At 39.2% G+C, this 18027-nt stretch overlaps 1 protein-coding gene across 2 annotated transcripts in view; it reads right to left on the reverse strand.

Moving 5' to 3' along the window:
- Positions 1 to 18027, reverse strand: part of ARNT2 (aryl hydrocarbon receptor nuclear translocator 2) — a 106902-nt gene that overhangs the window by 42804 nt on the left and 46071 nt on the right. For both annotated transcript variants that reach the window (XR_015797507.1, XM_007432111.4), the window contains exons 6-8: positions 11917 to 12019; positions 7337 to 7402; positions 6148 to 6233 (exon numbers count right to left, since the gene is read on the reverse strand). Coding sequence is in view for 1 of the 2 variants with exons in the window: in XM_007432111.4 (XP_007432173.2) it covers positions 6148 to 6233; positions 7337 to 7402; positions 11917 to 12019 (255 nt within the window). In the remaining variant the exon portion in view is untranslated. The remainder of the gene's footprint in view (positions 1 to 6147; positions 6234 to 7336; positions 7403 to 11916; positions 12020 to 18027) is intronic.

Raw genomic sequence — 18027 nt, forward strand, 5'->3', positions numbered from 1 at the left:
GGCTGCCATTTGGATTTTGTTGACGTCTCCCCACCCTAGCTGATGCTCCTGCTTCCAAGGTGTCCTCTTTTTAAAGAGTGATCCAGACTCCAATTGAAATATGGAAGAGAAAGGAAAGGACAGCTGGGATGTTAAAATAATTCATCAATCGTTCATATCTGAACAGCAGACTGAGTAGCAGACATACAAATTATTTGGACACTGCCTTCATCAACTATAATGAAATACTTTGCATTTCTATTTAAAACTTAGCAATTATTTCTAAAGATGCATCTAGGACTATCCATTAGCAGATGCAAATGTTACAAAACCAATGTCCTTTTTTTCAGCAATGCTGTTTTTGGCAGGGTGTCAGCAGCCACTCTCCAATTAGGCAGTGCATGTCCTAAATTACTTATACAACCTTGAAAAATGTGGTAATTTTTCTCACGAAAGGCTATTGGGGAGGCTGATGTAATCAAGAGGTGGTTCTGGAAAGAGCTGTCACTCTTCACTTCCTTCCACTCATGAGGAAGAACTTTCAGCCCCATCTCAACATGGGCAAAAGTGAATAAAAGTTTCTTCTAAATGGCCTCCTGAGGGGGGGGGAAAAAAAGGTGAAACACTGTATAATTAGCATCATTTGTTTACCAAGGAGAACAAGCATCCTTGTGACTCTGACCTCAGGAAGGAGGCAAAATGGGCTGAAAAACAACCTCCCCCCCACCCCCTGGTGTGGAGGAGGAAAAAATTTCCTCCTTTGTTCCCTGAAACTCATATTAACTGCTACAACAGAGCTGAACAGCTGAGTGTGTAACTCAGATGAATCTGAGACAAAGAGGTCTGTTTTTTATTTTATTTGGAGACATCTGTTTGGTACTATATAAATAAAGAGCATAGGACTGTTTGGAATGTTTGGCAGACAGTTTTTTTTTTTTTTAGTATTAAAAAAAGGACAGAAATAAAGTAAGACTGAATATCTGAGAGGTCAACTCCATGGTTGTCAGGTTTGGATGCAAGCAAGTACTACTTTAATGAAAAATCATGAGCTGAGGTCCAGTTTACAGAGCATCATGGCCTCTACAAAGCCACCCACACCTGTGATTTTCCCCTTCAGCTTGCAAGTCCCAGTGGTTTATTTGGCCAAAGCCAGACAGGTTAGTGATCTCTCTTCAATTTCTTTCAGGGCCCAGAAGGTGCTTGACCCAGCCTTTAACTGAATGATTGTGGAAGCTTGGAATGGCTTGGAATGGCTTCCACAACAATAGGGTACAATGCTCCCATCTCGATGAAACAAATAATTTGTAAATAGAAAACTACAGTAGAGCTGGTAATGAGCTAAGATTGGTGTTTTCTCCTCATTATGATAGTTCTCTATTTGAAAAGAACAGTTTTCACTGGCCTTTGCAGGCAATGGAGATAATTAGAACGTAAACCCACCCATTGCATTCTGACTGGGGTCAGACCAGCCAGATATCCCCTTCTTATCTCATTTTCCTATGATTATAAAATCAGAATTGAGATAGAAGAAACATTGGAAAAAGGTTAGAAAAGCAGAAGCAGGATGGAAGAAGAAACAAAGGTTCTAATGGAATATGAATGCAAAATGCTGAACAAGGCCTTTCATGAAGAGCTGGAAAAACTGTGGCTGTCAGATATTGCTGAACTAAAATTCCCAGCTGGTCCAAAGGCCGATGGTGAGGGATGCTGAGAATTATAGTTCAGCAACATCTGGAGGGCCTTAGATTCCCCATCACTGTTTAGATTACGAGGTCAAAAGAAAAGTGAGATGGGGCAAAAAGACTAGCAGATACCAAGGCAAAAATCTGCAGCTACACTGGTGTCCATGGGCTCTATCTCTGCTGGCTTCTGATTCAAGATGATCAGGCTGTAATCTGGGAGAGAGATGCATTGGATACAATTTAGAAAAATGTAACATCCGAAGATGAACAGTATTTCCCACATAAATAATTTTCAGTATATATACACTTGACGGTTTCTCAAGAATATTAAAAGCTGGCTTACTCCTAATCTGACCACCTGCCCACACTGTAGGTCGCACTCTCTACTCTGGCGGAGATTCGGAAGGCAAAAGGTGCTTCCCGTGTTCAGTGGGAACATCTGTGGCTTGAATCTGGGGCCATTTGCATGCAAAGCACCGTATACCATTCCTTTGCTGTATCCTTGAACTAGATCATGGGAAACTATACTCCAGCACGTATTTTGAACAGAAAAAAAGAAAAAAAGATTTTGATTCACAGTTTATACTAACAGCCTCAATGGTAGCAATTACAAGGCAGATATTCAGATTTCAGAGGTTATGAGTTCTGCAATTTTGGGGGGTCAGCCCAGAACCTTCTAAGTTATTGGTTTCACCACTCAATATAGGTTGTTCTAGAGGCTCTCTCAAAGCAAACAGAAGCCAGAAGTTTGCTGTTCCCTCCTTACCTGATCTTAATAGCTGTAATTCCATTATAGGGTAGAGGAATGTGAACAAATTCAATTTCCCCCAGTTAACAATATTTCTGGTGTGTTGGCTCTACTGTTTACACAAGCCACTGATGGAGACGGTCCTGACTCTTGCTAAAAGCTGTAGATCCAAAATTAAGTTTCTAGTTCCTTCAGTACAAATTATGGTAAAATTAAGGCTTTGCATCATAGTCTCTGACAAATAAACAAGGTAGAAAAAAAGAGAATGGGATTGCAAATAGACAAATTTCAACTTATTTGAACGGGAACTCATTGTGCGTAACAAAAGATTATAGAGAAGTTCATTTTTTTTTATACTAAGCGAGTGATACGGTAACTACTGCCAAACATCAAATTTTACTGGAAGACCTTCCTACTGACCTAGATATTTCACACCCTAGGATGAACTGAAAATGGCTGACATGTATTAAGAATAGCACTTCATACAAGTTCATTGGGCTCCATCTGTGCAAAATGTACATGTCAGCAAAATATGTCTGCTATTTTGGTGTGGGAATGGATTGGAATACATGTTCTGGTTATCTTCACTTCTTCATTTTCGATACTTTACACCCATGCCTATAAATATTGAAGACCTTTCTACTTCTCTAGATCCTCATCAAAGCAATTAAAAAAAAAAGGTCATGGACTTCAAGAGTTTTTTCTTTATGCAAAAGAGAACAGTCTTTTCCCAGCCTGGTGCCCTCTACATATGTTCTTTCTTTGATTTCTCAAGACTGCCTTTCTTCCAGTGGCTCTTAGTAGAATTATGTACATCCCTTTCTCCATTCTTTCTCCACAGCAACCCTGGAAGTAGATTGGGCTAATAGAGAGAACTATCTCAGAGTCACTCAGCAAGCGTCTTTCATTTTGGACTTGAAACTGGGAGTCCCCAGTCTGGGTTCAAAACTTTAGTAAGTGTATCACTTGGGTTCTTTCTGTTGGGATTATAGCCCCTATAATTCTCTAAATTTCCCATTATCCTGGATGGCACACAGCTGGGAAAGATGTTAATGATTCCTTATAAGCAGAAAGGAATCATTAACATCATTATCATCATCACCACCTTTGGTGAGATAAGCAAATGTTCTAACACCTCTGAGAACAACTTCCCACGTTCCAGTTATTTTGTTGATTCTTTCACAATGAAGTTCAAAAGCATTTGCTTTTTATAGGACCCTTATAAGACACTGAAAATGCCAAGAAAAAAATTCAGTCCCCCCCTCCACATTTTTCCATTGTTGAAGGATACAGCGCTACCATAAGAAGCCAATTAGGGTAAGTATAATTCAAAGGCTCCTGAAATGCCAAAAGAATGCAGTGTATGCTATATCGTTGCACGCATTCAACACACACATTTCTTAAGCATAGATGGAACAGACTTGGCTCAATTTATAGGGTTTTTTTTCCACTATATTCACTACTACATCTGATGCAGCTCATAACTCAGACCCCTCTGGAGGAATCCTTAAAAAAAATACACGAACCAAAATGGAAATGTTCATTTTCCAAAAAATGTTTGAAATACTTGTAAGTTAGAAATGTGTTCTTTTTTTCTTTCTGAAAGATGGGAAAAAGCTTTGGAAAGCAGCTGTTTGCCATTATGTACTGTCCATCTCTGAATCTAAAAAAGATGGCCACTCACATATACCAGTGGGGGAAGCCATGTTATTAGACTACTGAAATAAGAAAGAAAAATATGGCTGCCCTATTGGTATGTGCAGGCAACCATCTTTTTTTCTAAGAATAATTGGTATGCGGCAACATATGGCTGTTACATTGGACTGCTATTGTACCCAACCAATCCTGTACTTTCTAATTCCTCCAAGCAGTTAAAAAAAAAAGTGAATAAAAAGAAGGTCTAAAATCTAACCCTTAAATGACCTCATGAAGTGAAAATTAAGAGTTGGCAATATGGCACGTGAACGACCAGGGAACCTGTCCCTCCCAAAAGTGTTTCCGTGATCTCACAAAATCAAATTAGTACATATTCAAACATTCACAATGTTTTAGGATAAGGAGATTGCTCAGATAACAGAAAATTGGGCCATTTCTCAAAAGATGTCATGAACATTTGGCAATTTTTCACAAGAGTACAAGGTTTTCATACAAGGCATTTTGGTCATGGGGCAGAGGGAGGGAACATTCTACATCTGAAATGGTTGCCAACCCTGTTATAAATACTTATGATACCACATCTGGAAAGATTCACAGGACTTTGCGCTAGCTCACATGTTTACATTCTGTAACAAGCGGTGGTCCCAAAAGTAAGAAATAATTAGGCTCATTCTAAAATGTGGCATGCGCAAAATCCTCTTTGAAAGAGCCACACTACAGTATATGATCCGTGACCAATACATACAGCTCTAAGTTCAATCAGGCTAAAACCACATACAGCGTTTGTGTGATGGGATATGGTGATATTCACAGCCCAAGGGAAATAAAACCATCACGGCTTTAAGCCTGTAATAGACTCAAATGTCAACAAGAAAAGATAACGCCTGTTCTGACTCACATCAGCAGGAGCTGTCAGAGAGAAAAGATGCTCTTCAGCAAATCCAAGAAGGAAGGTCAGCCAAACCATCCCTTAACAATGTTGGACACAATCCTCTCTTGAGTTTCCAACTGTTTTCCACATTTTCCCGTATGTAAGTATCCCCATGCGTGATATTCAGTTACAGCATGGTTAGAGTAGAGTACCATGGGCCAAGAAAAGAAAACAATATTCCCAGAAGACCTCATTCAAAACAGAAATGCCTTACTGAAGAACTGGAGGGTACGGTAGCTTGGAATGAAGGGCTTACGTATAGGATTTTTTTAAAAAACAAAAACAAAAAACAGATCTTCTCCCCAAAATGAGTTGCTTTTGAAATTCTCCCAGGTTCAGAATTGGCCATCAGGGAGGAAAGATTACTGTTTGAGAAAAATGGATAAAAGTTTCTTGGGTTTTAAAAGTTGCCCTTCTTTTATACAGTTGCTAGCTGTGGACCTGTGAAAGTGTGGTCTAGGACAGGGTTCCTCAACCTTGGCAACTTTAAGATGGGTGGACTTCAACTCCCAGAATTCCCCAGCCAGCAAGTTGAAGTCCACCCATCTTAAAGTTGCCAAGGTTGAGGAACCCTGGTCTAGATGACCTTTGTTGTCTACCCTAGTGTTGCTTATAGAAATCTGCTAAGGGTGTTATGTATTGATAGCTGCCCTCATTCAAAACAGAAATGCCTTATTGAAGAACTGGAGGGTACAGTAGCTTGGAATGAAGGGCTTAAAAAAAAAAAATCAGATCTTGTTCCCAAAATGAGTTGAAATTCTCCCAGGTTCAGAACTCAACTATATAAAGACCCCCAAATACCTTGGCATGCAGGTATGGAATTCTGAACCATGCTCTCTCACCTAATGATATACAAATCAGAAATGCAGACATAAAGATACCGTGAACGCTGATTTCATATAGGAAAGTAATATAAAATATGATTCCGAGCCCTGGAATTCTAAAATGTTGGTCCCCTGAGGACTGTATCAGAGAAGCTTCTTTCCTCCCTTCTAGATCCTGGATAACTGTAGCCAAAAGGTGCAACTTGCCAAGAACCTCTAGTCACGGATGAGCCTCCATGCTTCTCCTGTTCACTTCAGCTGTCCAGAAACAACCCAAAGCAAAGATATTCATAGGGAAGATTTTAAACTCTGCCTTGTCTATTTTACCTGCTGGGGGCCATGCCTTGATATAACCGGTACAGTGGACCACAGCATATTGTGCCTCTCCTTCTTTCACTGGGCCAAGGCCGTTTCTAAATGGAAAGTAAAGAGTAAAAAATGACGGCTTCCATTTTTCAATCAACCCGATCATGCAAATTTATTACCACGACGCTCTGAAACCCCTTTTCCTAGTTAAATCAAAGTGACTCCCTTTGAAGCACAGATTGTTTCCTATCTGGCCCAAAGTCACAACTCAGGCGCTCCATTACGTCAATTAGATGCCATGGGAGGAGAATATAGAAGAAACCGGGTGAGTCACATAGACTACCAAGCCACAATGTATTTCTTTTATTTCTTGCGTAAGATAATTTGGAAGGCAGTATTACTTTTAAAAAAATATTGCCAATAAACTGATGTCATTTCCCAAATACTGGGGCAGAACAAAACATGTGAGATAAGAAACCTTGGAATTAATATATTGATTGAGGTGATCAGTTGAAAGGAACAGGCACCAAATTTGTTGCAGTATTTATATTCCCCTCTCTCCAACACTATCTTTTTAGTCTTATCTATATGGGATATAGATAAATATATAGACATATAAATATATAGATACATATACATGCTTACACAAGCTCATACACACACACGCACACACATGCACCTTAAGTATGCAGACACATATTAAACATAAACATACACAAACCACATGTATTTTGTTAAATTATATTTCCAATGAAACATAATTAACCATAAAAGTGACAAATAATAAATCTTGTTTTGAGCATATTTTAAACCCTGCAACCTAAGAAAACAGATGCTCAGCTGCAACACTAATTGTGGTTCAGTCCTAAACTTTGGGAAAAGCATAAGAGTGGTTCTGTGCTCACCCTAACCCTTTTGCCAATATTTTAATCTGATTGGTCTGTTCAAATTCAGCTAGCCCACTGGCACCTTTGCTGAATTACTTACCCTCCATGTGCTAAACATTAAGGCCTCCTCCATCACTGTACAAAGCTGATCTCAAGGCTAACAAGAATGTGAATTGATGCTTATGAGCCTTATCTTGTCAACTCAGGACATCAAGCATTGTCCATTATAATAGGGCAACGTTCTTCTAGGTTCTTCAATAAAGACCTAATGTTGTAGAAAATCAACTAAGGGTTATGCCAAAGAAGGAACAGAAGACACCAACCTGTATCTTTTCCGCATGGTTGTTATCCTGTTCAGAGGTAAATGATCTAATGGGGCATTTCCACATCTAGAAATGAGCCAGCACAAGACATTTAGCGACCATACTTGATTGCAGGGAACAAACTACAACAATACAGTAACACAACTGCAGCCAGGAGTCTTTGTAACAGAAGGCTTTTGAAGAACAATTAGTTGGTGTAAGAACTGTAAAGTGTTTGCTTTGAAGCTATTAGTACGATAGTTTTTTCCTTTGTTTTTGTTCTTAGTGTATCCTATCTATGCCAATTGAAAGAGTAGCCACAATAGACATTAAACATATCAAGAGAGGGTCACGTTGGGAAGATTGAAATCCATCATTCTGATTAATGTGCTGAATTTCTATGGAAGGAGGCTAAGAAAGAAACAGGAGGAACTTTAGCCATTAACCACCCAAAGATGGGAGAGGAGTTCATTAGTTGCTTATCCAGGCTGCAAAAAAGATTCAAAATGTTCAGAAAGACTCTGCTTTAATGAACTCACAACTAAAAGAGGGCTGGAAGTTCCTACTAGAGTTTCCAAGATTCCATTGCTTACTTTAATTCTTATATTAAAGCTTCTAACTGAAACCTATGTGAGTCTTGCTTCCTTGATCATGTCCAGTGGTGTAGGGCTTGACAATTTCAGCCTTATTTGTATACTAGACACTCAGTAAAATTAAGAAACTGATAACCACAGGCTGTCTTATTCAAGACCATAATTAATTTGAGAAACTCTCAACCATAGGGCGTTGTAACATAAAACAGTTAAGGGTCTGACCAATTCAGTGTAGGACAGTGTCTCAACAATGACAATTCCATTTAGACAGAGTGCCTGCTATCTTAATGGAACTTCAGCATTCAGAATATAGAGATCCAAACATATGCTCCAGTCTGCATTTTTAAGCTAGGTAATCTAATCTGCCCTTTCTGGACTAATATGAAGATCAGAACAGTTACTCATTGGCCAGAAAAGAAAGGAATAATGTGAGAATGCACTTCCATTTTTCCCAGAAAAACTATCAAGGCAATCGAGGCAGGAGGAAGTTCTAACATTCTCATACACTGGCCAGAGATGGGATAATTGTAACACGTTTTGCTCCCAGAAAGAATCAAAAGTTGTCCTTCTACTGGAGAGCTAAATGTTGGCATCTTTCTGCCAAGGGACTAAAGACCATACAGAAGTTGTACTCCCAGCCTTCTGGGAAAAAAATCACAGCAAAAGGGAGACCAACCAGGCCCTATATATCAGACGAAGCAGCAGCAGATGCAGGAAATTGGCTTTATTCTTCCTCAAATAAGAGTCACTTATGAGGAGTTGGTTAGTAAGAGGTAACTTCCTCCTTCTCCTTTGTGAGAGCTTGTGGGGAGTCTGGGAAAAGAATGGAAGGGAGAGGAGATGTAAACAATCAAAATGCATGTGAGATGGGCACTCTACAAATTGAACAAATGAATGAATGAATGATAAAAAAGGAGTCAGTGGACGGCTTATCTCACAAACAGCAATTCAGCCCAGGTGGCAAGAAACCTAGGGAGAAGCACTGCAGATCATTCCAAGAGACTCAATCTTAATGAACTCCTTATAAATGAGGACTGGAAATTCCTCTTGCAACTTCCAAGATTTTGAATTTATCCCAAGGCTAGCATTAAAGATACATTTCTGATCTGTGTGGTTTGTGCTTCCTTATTTGTGCCCAGCTGTGGGGGGCTTGACTCCCTTTCTTCTGTGTTCTGGGTCTTTCATAGTGAGCATCCAATCTATTTTTGAGATTGAAAATGAGGGTGCAGTCAAACCAGTACTGTCACCCTAAAGGAGGTGATTCTCTTCTTGTTGCTCTCTGTAAGCTGAACCAGAAGCCATTTTGGGGGTAGCTTTATGTAATTACTGGAGGGGAGATACTAGCCAAAGATAAACCACCAACTTCAGGCGGAGAAAATTTTCTCCATCTGATGTAGGATCCCATGGTTATATGGGTAAATTCAAGTCATACATGTAAGTACATACTAAAAAACAAGAACAAAAAAGGGAGCTGTTCTGATCATGGGGGGCAGGGGGGACCCAAATCTATAGTAGGACCACAAACATATTAGGCTAATTCAAGATCATAGAATAAAATACTATTTGAACTACATAAGCTTTTCCTTGGACAAGATGGTAAACAAAACTAAGTGAGGAGGGGCAAAGATGGCTGGTGTTCAAACCATGTGGTCCACATTCAGTGACAGCCTTAAGATGGATAGAAGAATCTCAAGTATTTACTTTAGACCAAAAAGTGGTTAAACCATAAGCCACAGGCCCAGGACAAGCTTAATTATTGCCATATGATAGGATTGAAAAAATAAAGTATTTAAAGACAGTCACCTAAAATATTTCAAAATTGCAAAAATGAAGATGTTCTCAAGAGTTGCTCATGTGCCTAAAATTAGCTGGGTGATTAATTATTTGTGTTCTTTCCCCTTTAAAATATAAATAACAAGTTTAGTTTGTTGTGAAAACAAAAATAAGGCCACATTTCCATTCTAATCTTAGGTCCCAGAAATAATAATTTGAATAATAATATAGTAGACTGACACAATGGATCACATTCCATGGTTAATCTGATGCATGGTTTTTCTGAACAAGCATAGAAGAAAATTAAGTTCTGGTAAACACAACTGAGGAAAGGATGTGAGCTACTGACTCTTCCATAAGTTGCAGAAAAACACAAGATCTGGATTTATGGATGCTATTCATGAAAACCAGCACAACAGAATTTTCTGAAAATTGCTAGTTTGCAGTTGGGGTCATTCTCTTCTGACAGTCAGTTTTAGCACTTTTATAGATAAAAGAAAGAATTTATAGGTGAAAATAAGACCATATGTTTTTATGGTCTGCTGAAAAGAACTGGTTGCTGACTTGTAACTGTAGTTCTTCAAATGGTCATCTGTGAATTCTTACTCATGGGTTATACATCTGTGCAAATCCCCATTCTGTAGGCTTCTTGTCAGCCTTGCGGGGTTAACCAGATAGGAATCACAACCAGATGAGCTAATTTTACTTTACTGTAAAGCTACAGTGATAGAATCTAGCATATCTGAAAGTACATCTCTCCCCCTGTCCCCTTTACAGCCCAAGAAACTAGGGAGGGTCCCTTCTGAGCCTCTTGCCCCGCCCACTATCCAGCTGTGGGCTATGCTGTCTCTTATCTGACCATTCCCTTGGCAGCATCTCTCGGCTCTGTCTCCCAAGTTCTTTCCCACATACCACACTTCTAGAGCTTACAGAGTTGTTTGGTGGGAGCCCCATCCTTACTGTACATACATAGCACTATTGGGAGTAGGACCTGCAATAACTCTTCAATTTCCTAAGAGCTGATACAGTAGATGTGAAGAAAGAGTGAGGTCACCTACGACCAAGCAGAATAGGAGGGTGGGTTGTACTAATTCACAGATGACTATTTGAAGAACTGCAATTACAGGTAAATAACCAGTTTTACTTCATCATATTCTGTGTGATTAACACACTTGGGCAAGTAGCAAGCTTCTTACCTAAAGGAAAGTCTGATCATCATATGGTAACCAAAAAAAAAAAAAAAGGAGAGCCCTTCCAGAGTTGTATTTCTCTGTGAGTGAAGCTCCAGGCTAAAGTACTGGATGAAGGTGGAAGGTGGAGCCCATGGGGCCTCCTGGCGTAACTCGGGAAGGGGAATATCCTAGATCAATGCTGTCAGTGCTGCTGTAACTCTTGCAGGGTGAGCATGTATCAGGAGGCACTGTTTCTGGCCAGCTCAGAACAAAGTTTGATGATTGGCACTGTCCATCTGGAGAAATGCTGAAGAGAGAGATCATGCCCTTTAAATGAGCCTGGGAAAGGCAGTAATAAATATCAGTCCCAGCTATAGGTTGCCATAGGATCCTTGTAAAAAGTAAGGCTACCATTACTTTTCCACCAATTCCAACTGTGTTGATTCAAGTAGAAGGTCAAGACTGAGTTTGGAAGGAAGGAAATACCTTGGTGAAAGATAACTGTCTTCGTATGAAAAATAAGAAAAGGAAGATCTCTTTGGATGTTCTCAGTTGACAAACCAATGTCACACCTATCAAACAGGATACCTTCTACAAGAAAGTGAATCAGGTTACTAGCCATGAGCTCTGAGAGTTTCAATATTCACATATATAGAACAAGGGAAATGCTCCAAGTGTAAGGATTAAAGCCTGCAAAACAGGAACCAGAAATTGTGAGGCCAGGCAGCATCAATGTCTCTGACTCTGTGGCCAGGAAAAGAACAACCAACAGTAAGGAAGAAAGGTAGAAGGAAGAACCTTAGAATTTAACCCTGGAGCAGATGTCTATGTGTGCATATATGTATATGTGTGTGCATATGTTTACTGTATATATACCAGTGTGTGTGTGTGTGTGTGTGCATGTGTGCGTGTATATGTATATATACTGGATGGATGGATGGATGGATGGATGGATGGATGGATGGATGGATGTCAGTGTGGTGCAGTGGTTAGAGTACTGGACTAGGAGGGAGGAGCCTCAGGTTCTAGTCTTTCCTTAAGCATGAAAGCTGGAATAGCATACCTCATTCTGCATATGAATGAGCGCCTGGATCCCATGCACATTCTCATTGAGGACTGTTGACCTTCCTTCTTTACAGTGCCAGTTTTCAAATCTAAAATCCTTCCTACACAGTGGGAGAACAAAAAGAAGAAAAAGATGGGTCACCAATATGGCCATTTGACTTAGAGCAGCACAATCTAAATGCAAATAATTTTACGGTGCTGAGAGTACAATATCCCGTAAGTGTGCTTTAGTTGCTAAAAAGATTGGCAGCAAGGAGGAAAGAGAAAGCAGAATGGAGTAATGAGAGGCAATTACAGTAGCTTCATCAAACCTGTGGATTCACACCTTCCACCTATGGGACACTTCACATTAGATAGTTTGCTGAACATCTGAATACATACACACCAAAACACACCAACGGTGTTTTGTTTTTCAGTGGCCCTGCAACATCTACACACTCATTAGACACTCAGCAGCTGAATCTGGCATTAAAGGGTGTGAATGTGCTACACAAATTCTAAACAGAAGTCACAGTTTCTGCCACTGAGATTCCTAGGAGAACGATACCAATTTTTGTAGTCAGTATACATTAATCCTATGTCTATGCAATCATAACGATGTTTTGCTTTATTTATTAGAAAAAATAATCTATCCCATTTTTTAAACCTGTTTGAAAGCAGTGCCCAACCATCCGGATCTTGGTGAATCCTAATTCCCATCAGAAGAGATTAGTTTTGCAGAATTAGAAAGCCATACCTTGCTGATCCATGATTTAACGCAATATATAAGCCCAATATGCTCAAATAATTGTACCACTGCAAGTAAAACCACATTAAACCAGTAGAAGCAGAGAAGACAGACTGGAATTGAAGGATTTAGAATCTATCACAGCCATAAAATATATATAGGAGAAACAAAGCATTCAGTGAAAGCAAGCATATATTCCAAAAATGTGGACATTTCTGCAAAAAGACAATGAATTAAAAACCTCAGTCATAAATCATCTAGTAAGGAAACAAAAAATCCCCACAGTTGATGGTAACAGTCAAGTCACATACTGGAAAATGTATGTGATTCTTTCTTTCTCTGCTCCTAGTGCCGTGACAGTTATGAAAATCATAATTTGTTCCATGTGATGCATTTTCTGGCATGGGGCACCTTAATGAAGTACGTTGCCCACACTCATATTTTTGACTTCTTACATCTTCACTTAGGAATGCTGTCAAAGATGCCTTAAAAGATTACAAGCAGACGCCAGTTCTTCTCCTGAATTATATACTGTACAACCCCAATGACCTTCTTTAAGATATGACTCAGAAAGTAGGACAACAGAAAGTATGACATAACCTCCAATAATTTGGGTACCCATTACTACGTTTGTTAAGCACAAGATGCAGATTCTTTTGGTATAGCAAATCAAAGTAGTTACTCAAACCATCAGACCACTGGAAGTCCCAAATGTCTCAAGATTAAGCAATTCGAGAAGTTTAGAAGAATGCATGCTTTCCCATATTTTTTCCAGTTATTCACTTTCCCCAAGTCTTCACCATACCTGGATTTGGCTTATTCAAAAGAAACAAGGTCATACTTTGAGCTTTAGTATCTTCACAACCTATTGCTTCCTGAGTAGAGAGCTCTGACAAAAAAGGCTTCCATTATTCCTTATCTTTCCCCACAAAATGATTCAAACAGGACCAAAGTTTTGCTTTCCAACAAATGGGGAGCACCAGTGGTTGGGTAGGAATGGGTTAGAAAGTATGCCTTTTATGCTCCCCTGCCCCCATCTAATGCTCCGATCCCTTCTTTTAGATTTTTTTAAGCAAATCTGATGGCCCCTCTTTGATTCCCACTTTCCTGTTTAACCCTTTCTGTCTCCCTATGTTGGAGGATTTCTACAATTGTCCTTTCAAGTCTGTGCATGGCTGAGCTTCTTCTAGGGCAGGCATAGAACTCAATGGTACAGCCCAGACCTTTTCATCACTTACAGTGTAATTACAGCCATTCTACCCATCTATCTGGATTGGAAACAGTTTGCCAGAAATAGGCTCTCAGAGCTCTTACTAATAATATTTATTAGAAGGAAGGTTAAGGTTACAATATAAAAATGCCAGTGAGGATGGACGCAGAACAGATTAAAAGCTTCCTGTTGATGCATCAACACTGAAACTTTGCAGAACATAAAAGTAGATTTACTGACTTAATAACAATAATCACTTAAGGCTGGGGGGGGCGGGATTATTTAACTCACATTTCAATACAAACTCACCAAATTCATACTTTCCATTCATGTGAGTCAAAGCACAATTATCCTGAAGTTCCTGCATGTTTTAAAATTCATTTGAAAACGCTTACTAAAAATGCAACATTGATTAATCTTAGGAGAAGCTGCTATGAATTACTTCTTATCAAAGGGCAGGGCTAGATTGAAACTACAGAGAAGTAGATTCATGCTGGAAATTAGGAAGAATTTCCTGACGGTAGGAGCTGTTAGCCAAGTGGAACAGGCTGCCTCAGATTGATATATTCCTTTTCATTGCAGGTCTTCAGAAAGGCTGTATAGCCATCTCTCTGAATGCTTTCGCAGGACCTGCATTGAGCAGAGTTTCAGATTAGTTGACCTGAGAGGTCCCTTCCAACTCTATGATTCTATGCATATCTGCCTTCAAGTAATTAATATATTGATTATAATAAATGCTAACACTAATAAAAGATGTCTTACATATCTACCTGGTATATAAAGAATTTCATCTGCAGTCCTACAAAAACTAATCTGGGATTAAGTCCTATTGAACTCATGGGAATTTATTTATAGATAGTCCTCAAATTACATTGGTAGTGTTTGCAACACACGCACACACAATCATGAACCCATTTGATATTGGGTTGTTTTAGGCATTTATAGACTGAATAGCTAGAGACAAGTTCTAGGTTTTATGCTGAGCATGCTCAGGGCTGCCAAACATATATTCCAGTCATTGTTCCTTTCGTTATTGCTTTTGCAAGACTGGAGACATGGTATCCATTCATGCTCAGTTCAAACCAAGATCTGGATTCTCTCTCAAAGTAATCAGGGATTCCCACCTCCTCTGGATGCCTTGGCTTCAGCCCATCCAGTGCAATAATAAAACAAGGCATCTTAAAATACAGTGTGTTGAAATTTCTTGGCTGACAATCAAATATAGTCCAACATTCATTGTCCATTTTTTTCATTCTCTCTCCCTCTCTCTTGCGTTTCCCACTGGGTAGTTGAATCTACCTCCTAATTCAAAACTGGGCTTTTCTTTCTTGGATTCTTAGATTCTATAGTGTTTCTTCCTAGAGTCAACTATAAACATATACATTACTTGGCAGCTTTCATCATGTGCTTTAAATAGGACATATCTAATTAAAAGAGGAAGAACCATTGTCCTGTACCAGAATACATACTCAGGAGGCAAGTGCATACTGTAGGTCTGGTGGGGATAACTGGATGAGGTTTTCTGGGAATAGGCTGCACAAATATCTCCCTTAAATAAGGAACGCCTTTACTTAGATTTTCCAAATTCTACAACAGATACTTTGGCCTAGTTCACACACAACACTAGACCATCCTGCATTTTGTTTCAGACATAGCATAAACCTGACTTCACATTCTCTGCAAACCAGGCTCTTATGGCTTGTTCAACAAATTAGAATGAAAACATCCCACATTAGAACAATCTGTGAATGCAGTTCATGGCAAGTCTAGCTCAAGCTATGATCCATGTCCTTGTTTTCACTGAATTATTTCCTTGGTTGGGAAAAAACCCAAGTTAAGCAGCTGCGGAAGATTTGCATGAACCTAGGCCACATTCTCACTAAGACAGAGGTAAATCTTCTATCAGCTATCCTTAAATGCCCCTGTGCACTCAGTTTTCTGCTCCCCGCTGTTGCCTTATACAACGAACAGAGAAATTCAATTTGACTTGGATAAGATAATAACAACAACCCCCCAAAAAAGACTGTACTCCAAGAAAAATATTCCACAGGCTCTTTGGGAAAGACAACAGAAAATGGGAATAAAAAAGCACCAGAAGAATCTTGGTAGACTCTAAACCATTTTTCCTTTGTTTTAATACAGAAAGATGAGGAACCTGCAAGATAAAGGTACAGAAAAGCAAATGATTAAGAAGTTAATCAAAAACATAAGCAACTAATGCTAAAACTATCTGATGCTGTTTCAGTCACAATAAACTGGAATTTGGTTAAAAACTCTTTGGAAACAAGGCTTACTAATACATGCTTGTGCTTGTGACTAATATTCTAGTAACCTTCAAAAACAACTTGCTGTTGGGTTTCCATAAAAGCATGGCAGAGAGATGCCATCAACCACAAATGATGATCAAGGTTTTCCCCAATTATGGAATCAATACTGTTCCTGAAAGTTTTCCTCTCCCATGAATGAGGTTGTTTTTCTCAGGCTGCTTGAACATTATTTTAGAATTTCTTTGGGCAATACTTTTTAGCTGACCTTGTAATTGTGAGCTGGTCCTGGCACTGTATTTGCTGTTTTGTTCTGTTACCCAATGCTCTCCAGTCTTCCTGACTGCCCAGCCTCCTAATCTGGAAGAATCTCACTGGAGAAGTTCTTTCACCAAGTCCTCCCTTGGGATGCAATGGAGAGTTGAGAAGCTAGGGCATTTGCAGGTCTTGGACAGAATGACTATTTGCTTATGCTATCCCTCGCTGACTCTCATATGCATACCTCGACAACTTCATAAGTCTCTTTGAAGAATCTGAAATCCTTTTTCCCAAGTATCGTGTCATTTGGGCTGAGTTGGCATTTATGAGATAAGCTGTTAACTGACTCACTCACTGTCCCTTGAATGTTTATGTTTCTTCTCTCTTCCATTCCTTTCCCAGCTCCCCATAATCTTTCACCCTTTATTTTTTTTTCTCTTATGGGTCATCTTTGGTCTATCACCAAATATTTTAACAATCAACTTGAAACTCTCTTATGGGTCCCAGTTTGGAAAATGCTTCTACTTCAAAAATGACCCTGGCTGGGGTTAGCATTGAAAATGTGCTTAATGCAAAACTACAATGTGGTTAAATGTAGTAAAGAAGTAAACCACCATATAAATGTCCAAGTTATCCAGAAATGATATGGAAATTCCAGCATCTATCTCTCCAAATTCTGGTTAGCCCATAATTTTGTTTTGCATGCTTCACATTAGGTCTGCTCATGGACAAGAAGAATTTTCCCCTCCTTCACAACTGACTACATTTTCCTCCTGGATCTCCTCTAGGATTCCAAAACAAAGTCAACCACAAAAGGCCTACCATCCAAGGCCACCAATTACTGATGGGAACATTGGCTTTCCATCTGCTCAGGAATTAGTGATCTCAATGGATTCTGCAGTATATGTAAATTTTAATATCATATATGATACTGCCACAAGGAAAGCACGGGTCTTGATGTCAAAGACATAAGAACAAAAAGGAAACATGATTGCAACTACCAGAATTCAAGGACGTTTATGCATACCACTGCTGATAGCTGTACTAGAGGGAAAAGGGTTTTAAGATGCCTTCTCTGTTTCAGATCATATTTGAACATAAAAGGAAAATAACAATAATCTTCATTTTATGTCATGCTCAGAAGGCAAAAGGAAATCAGGAACAGGGAATTCACAGGCATGTGACATTTGCTTTCAAGTAATTCCATTTGGAGCCCCACCTTTTAAGAAGGATTCAGAAAATCTGGAGCAATTCAGAGAAGGACAGCAAGGATGATCAGGAGAATAGAAATTAAGTCCTTTGAAGAGAATTGAAGGAATTCAAAATATTTAGCCTTGAGAAAAAAGTTGGAGGGGTGGGAAGAGAGCAATATGATATGTTTGGAAGGAAGAAAGTCAAAACCTTTCATACAGAAGAAAGTCAAGACTTGCTTTTTTATTACATCAGAGGACAGGAGAAAGAAATAAAAGATTTAAATTACTGGAAGGCAGATTGTTATTGGATGTTAGGAAAATAATTCAGACAGTAAGATTTGACAATAGAACCAAGTACACAACTAGTGATGGGCTTGTCTTCCCTGAATGTGTCCCCAGCAGATGGACAGCTGGTATTTTAATCTGGATTCCTGCAATGAGTGTTAGACTCAACAGC

This window comes from Python bivittatus, unplaced genomic scaffold (assembly GCF_059951505.1).
Source record: "Python bivittatus isolate LINGU-HERP-01145 unplaced genomic scaffold, Pbiv_v1 ctg000530_np1212, whole genome shotgun sequence".
NCBI lineage: Eukaryota > Metazoa > Chordata > Lepidosauria > Squamata > Pythonidae > Python > Python bivittatus.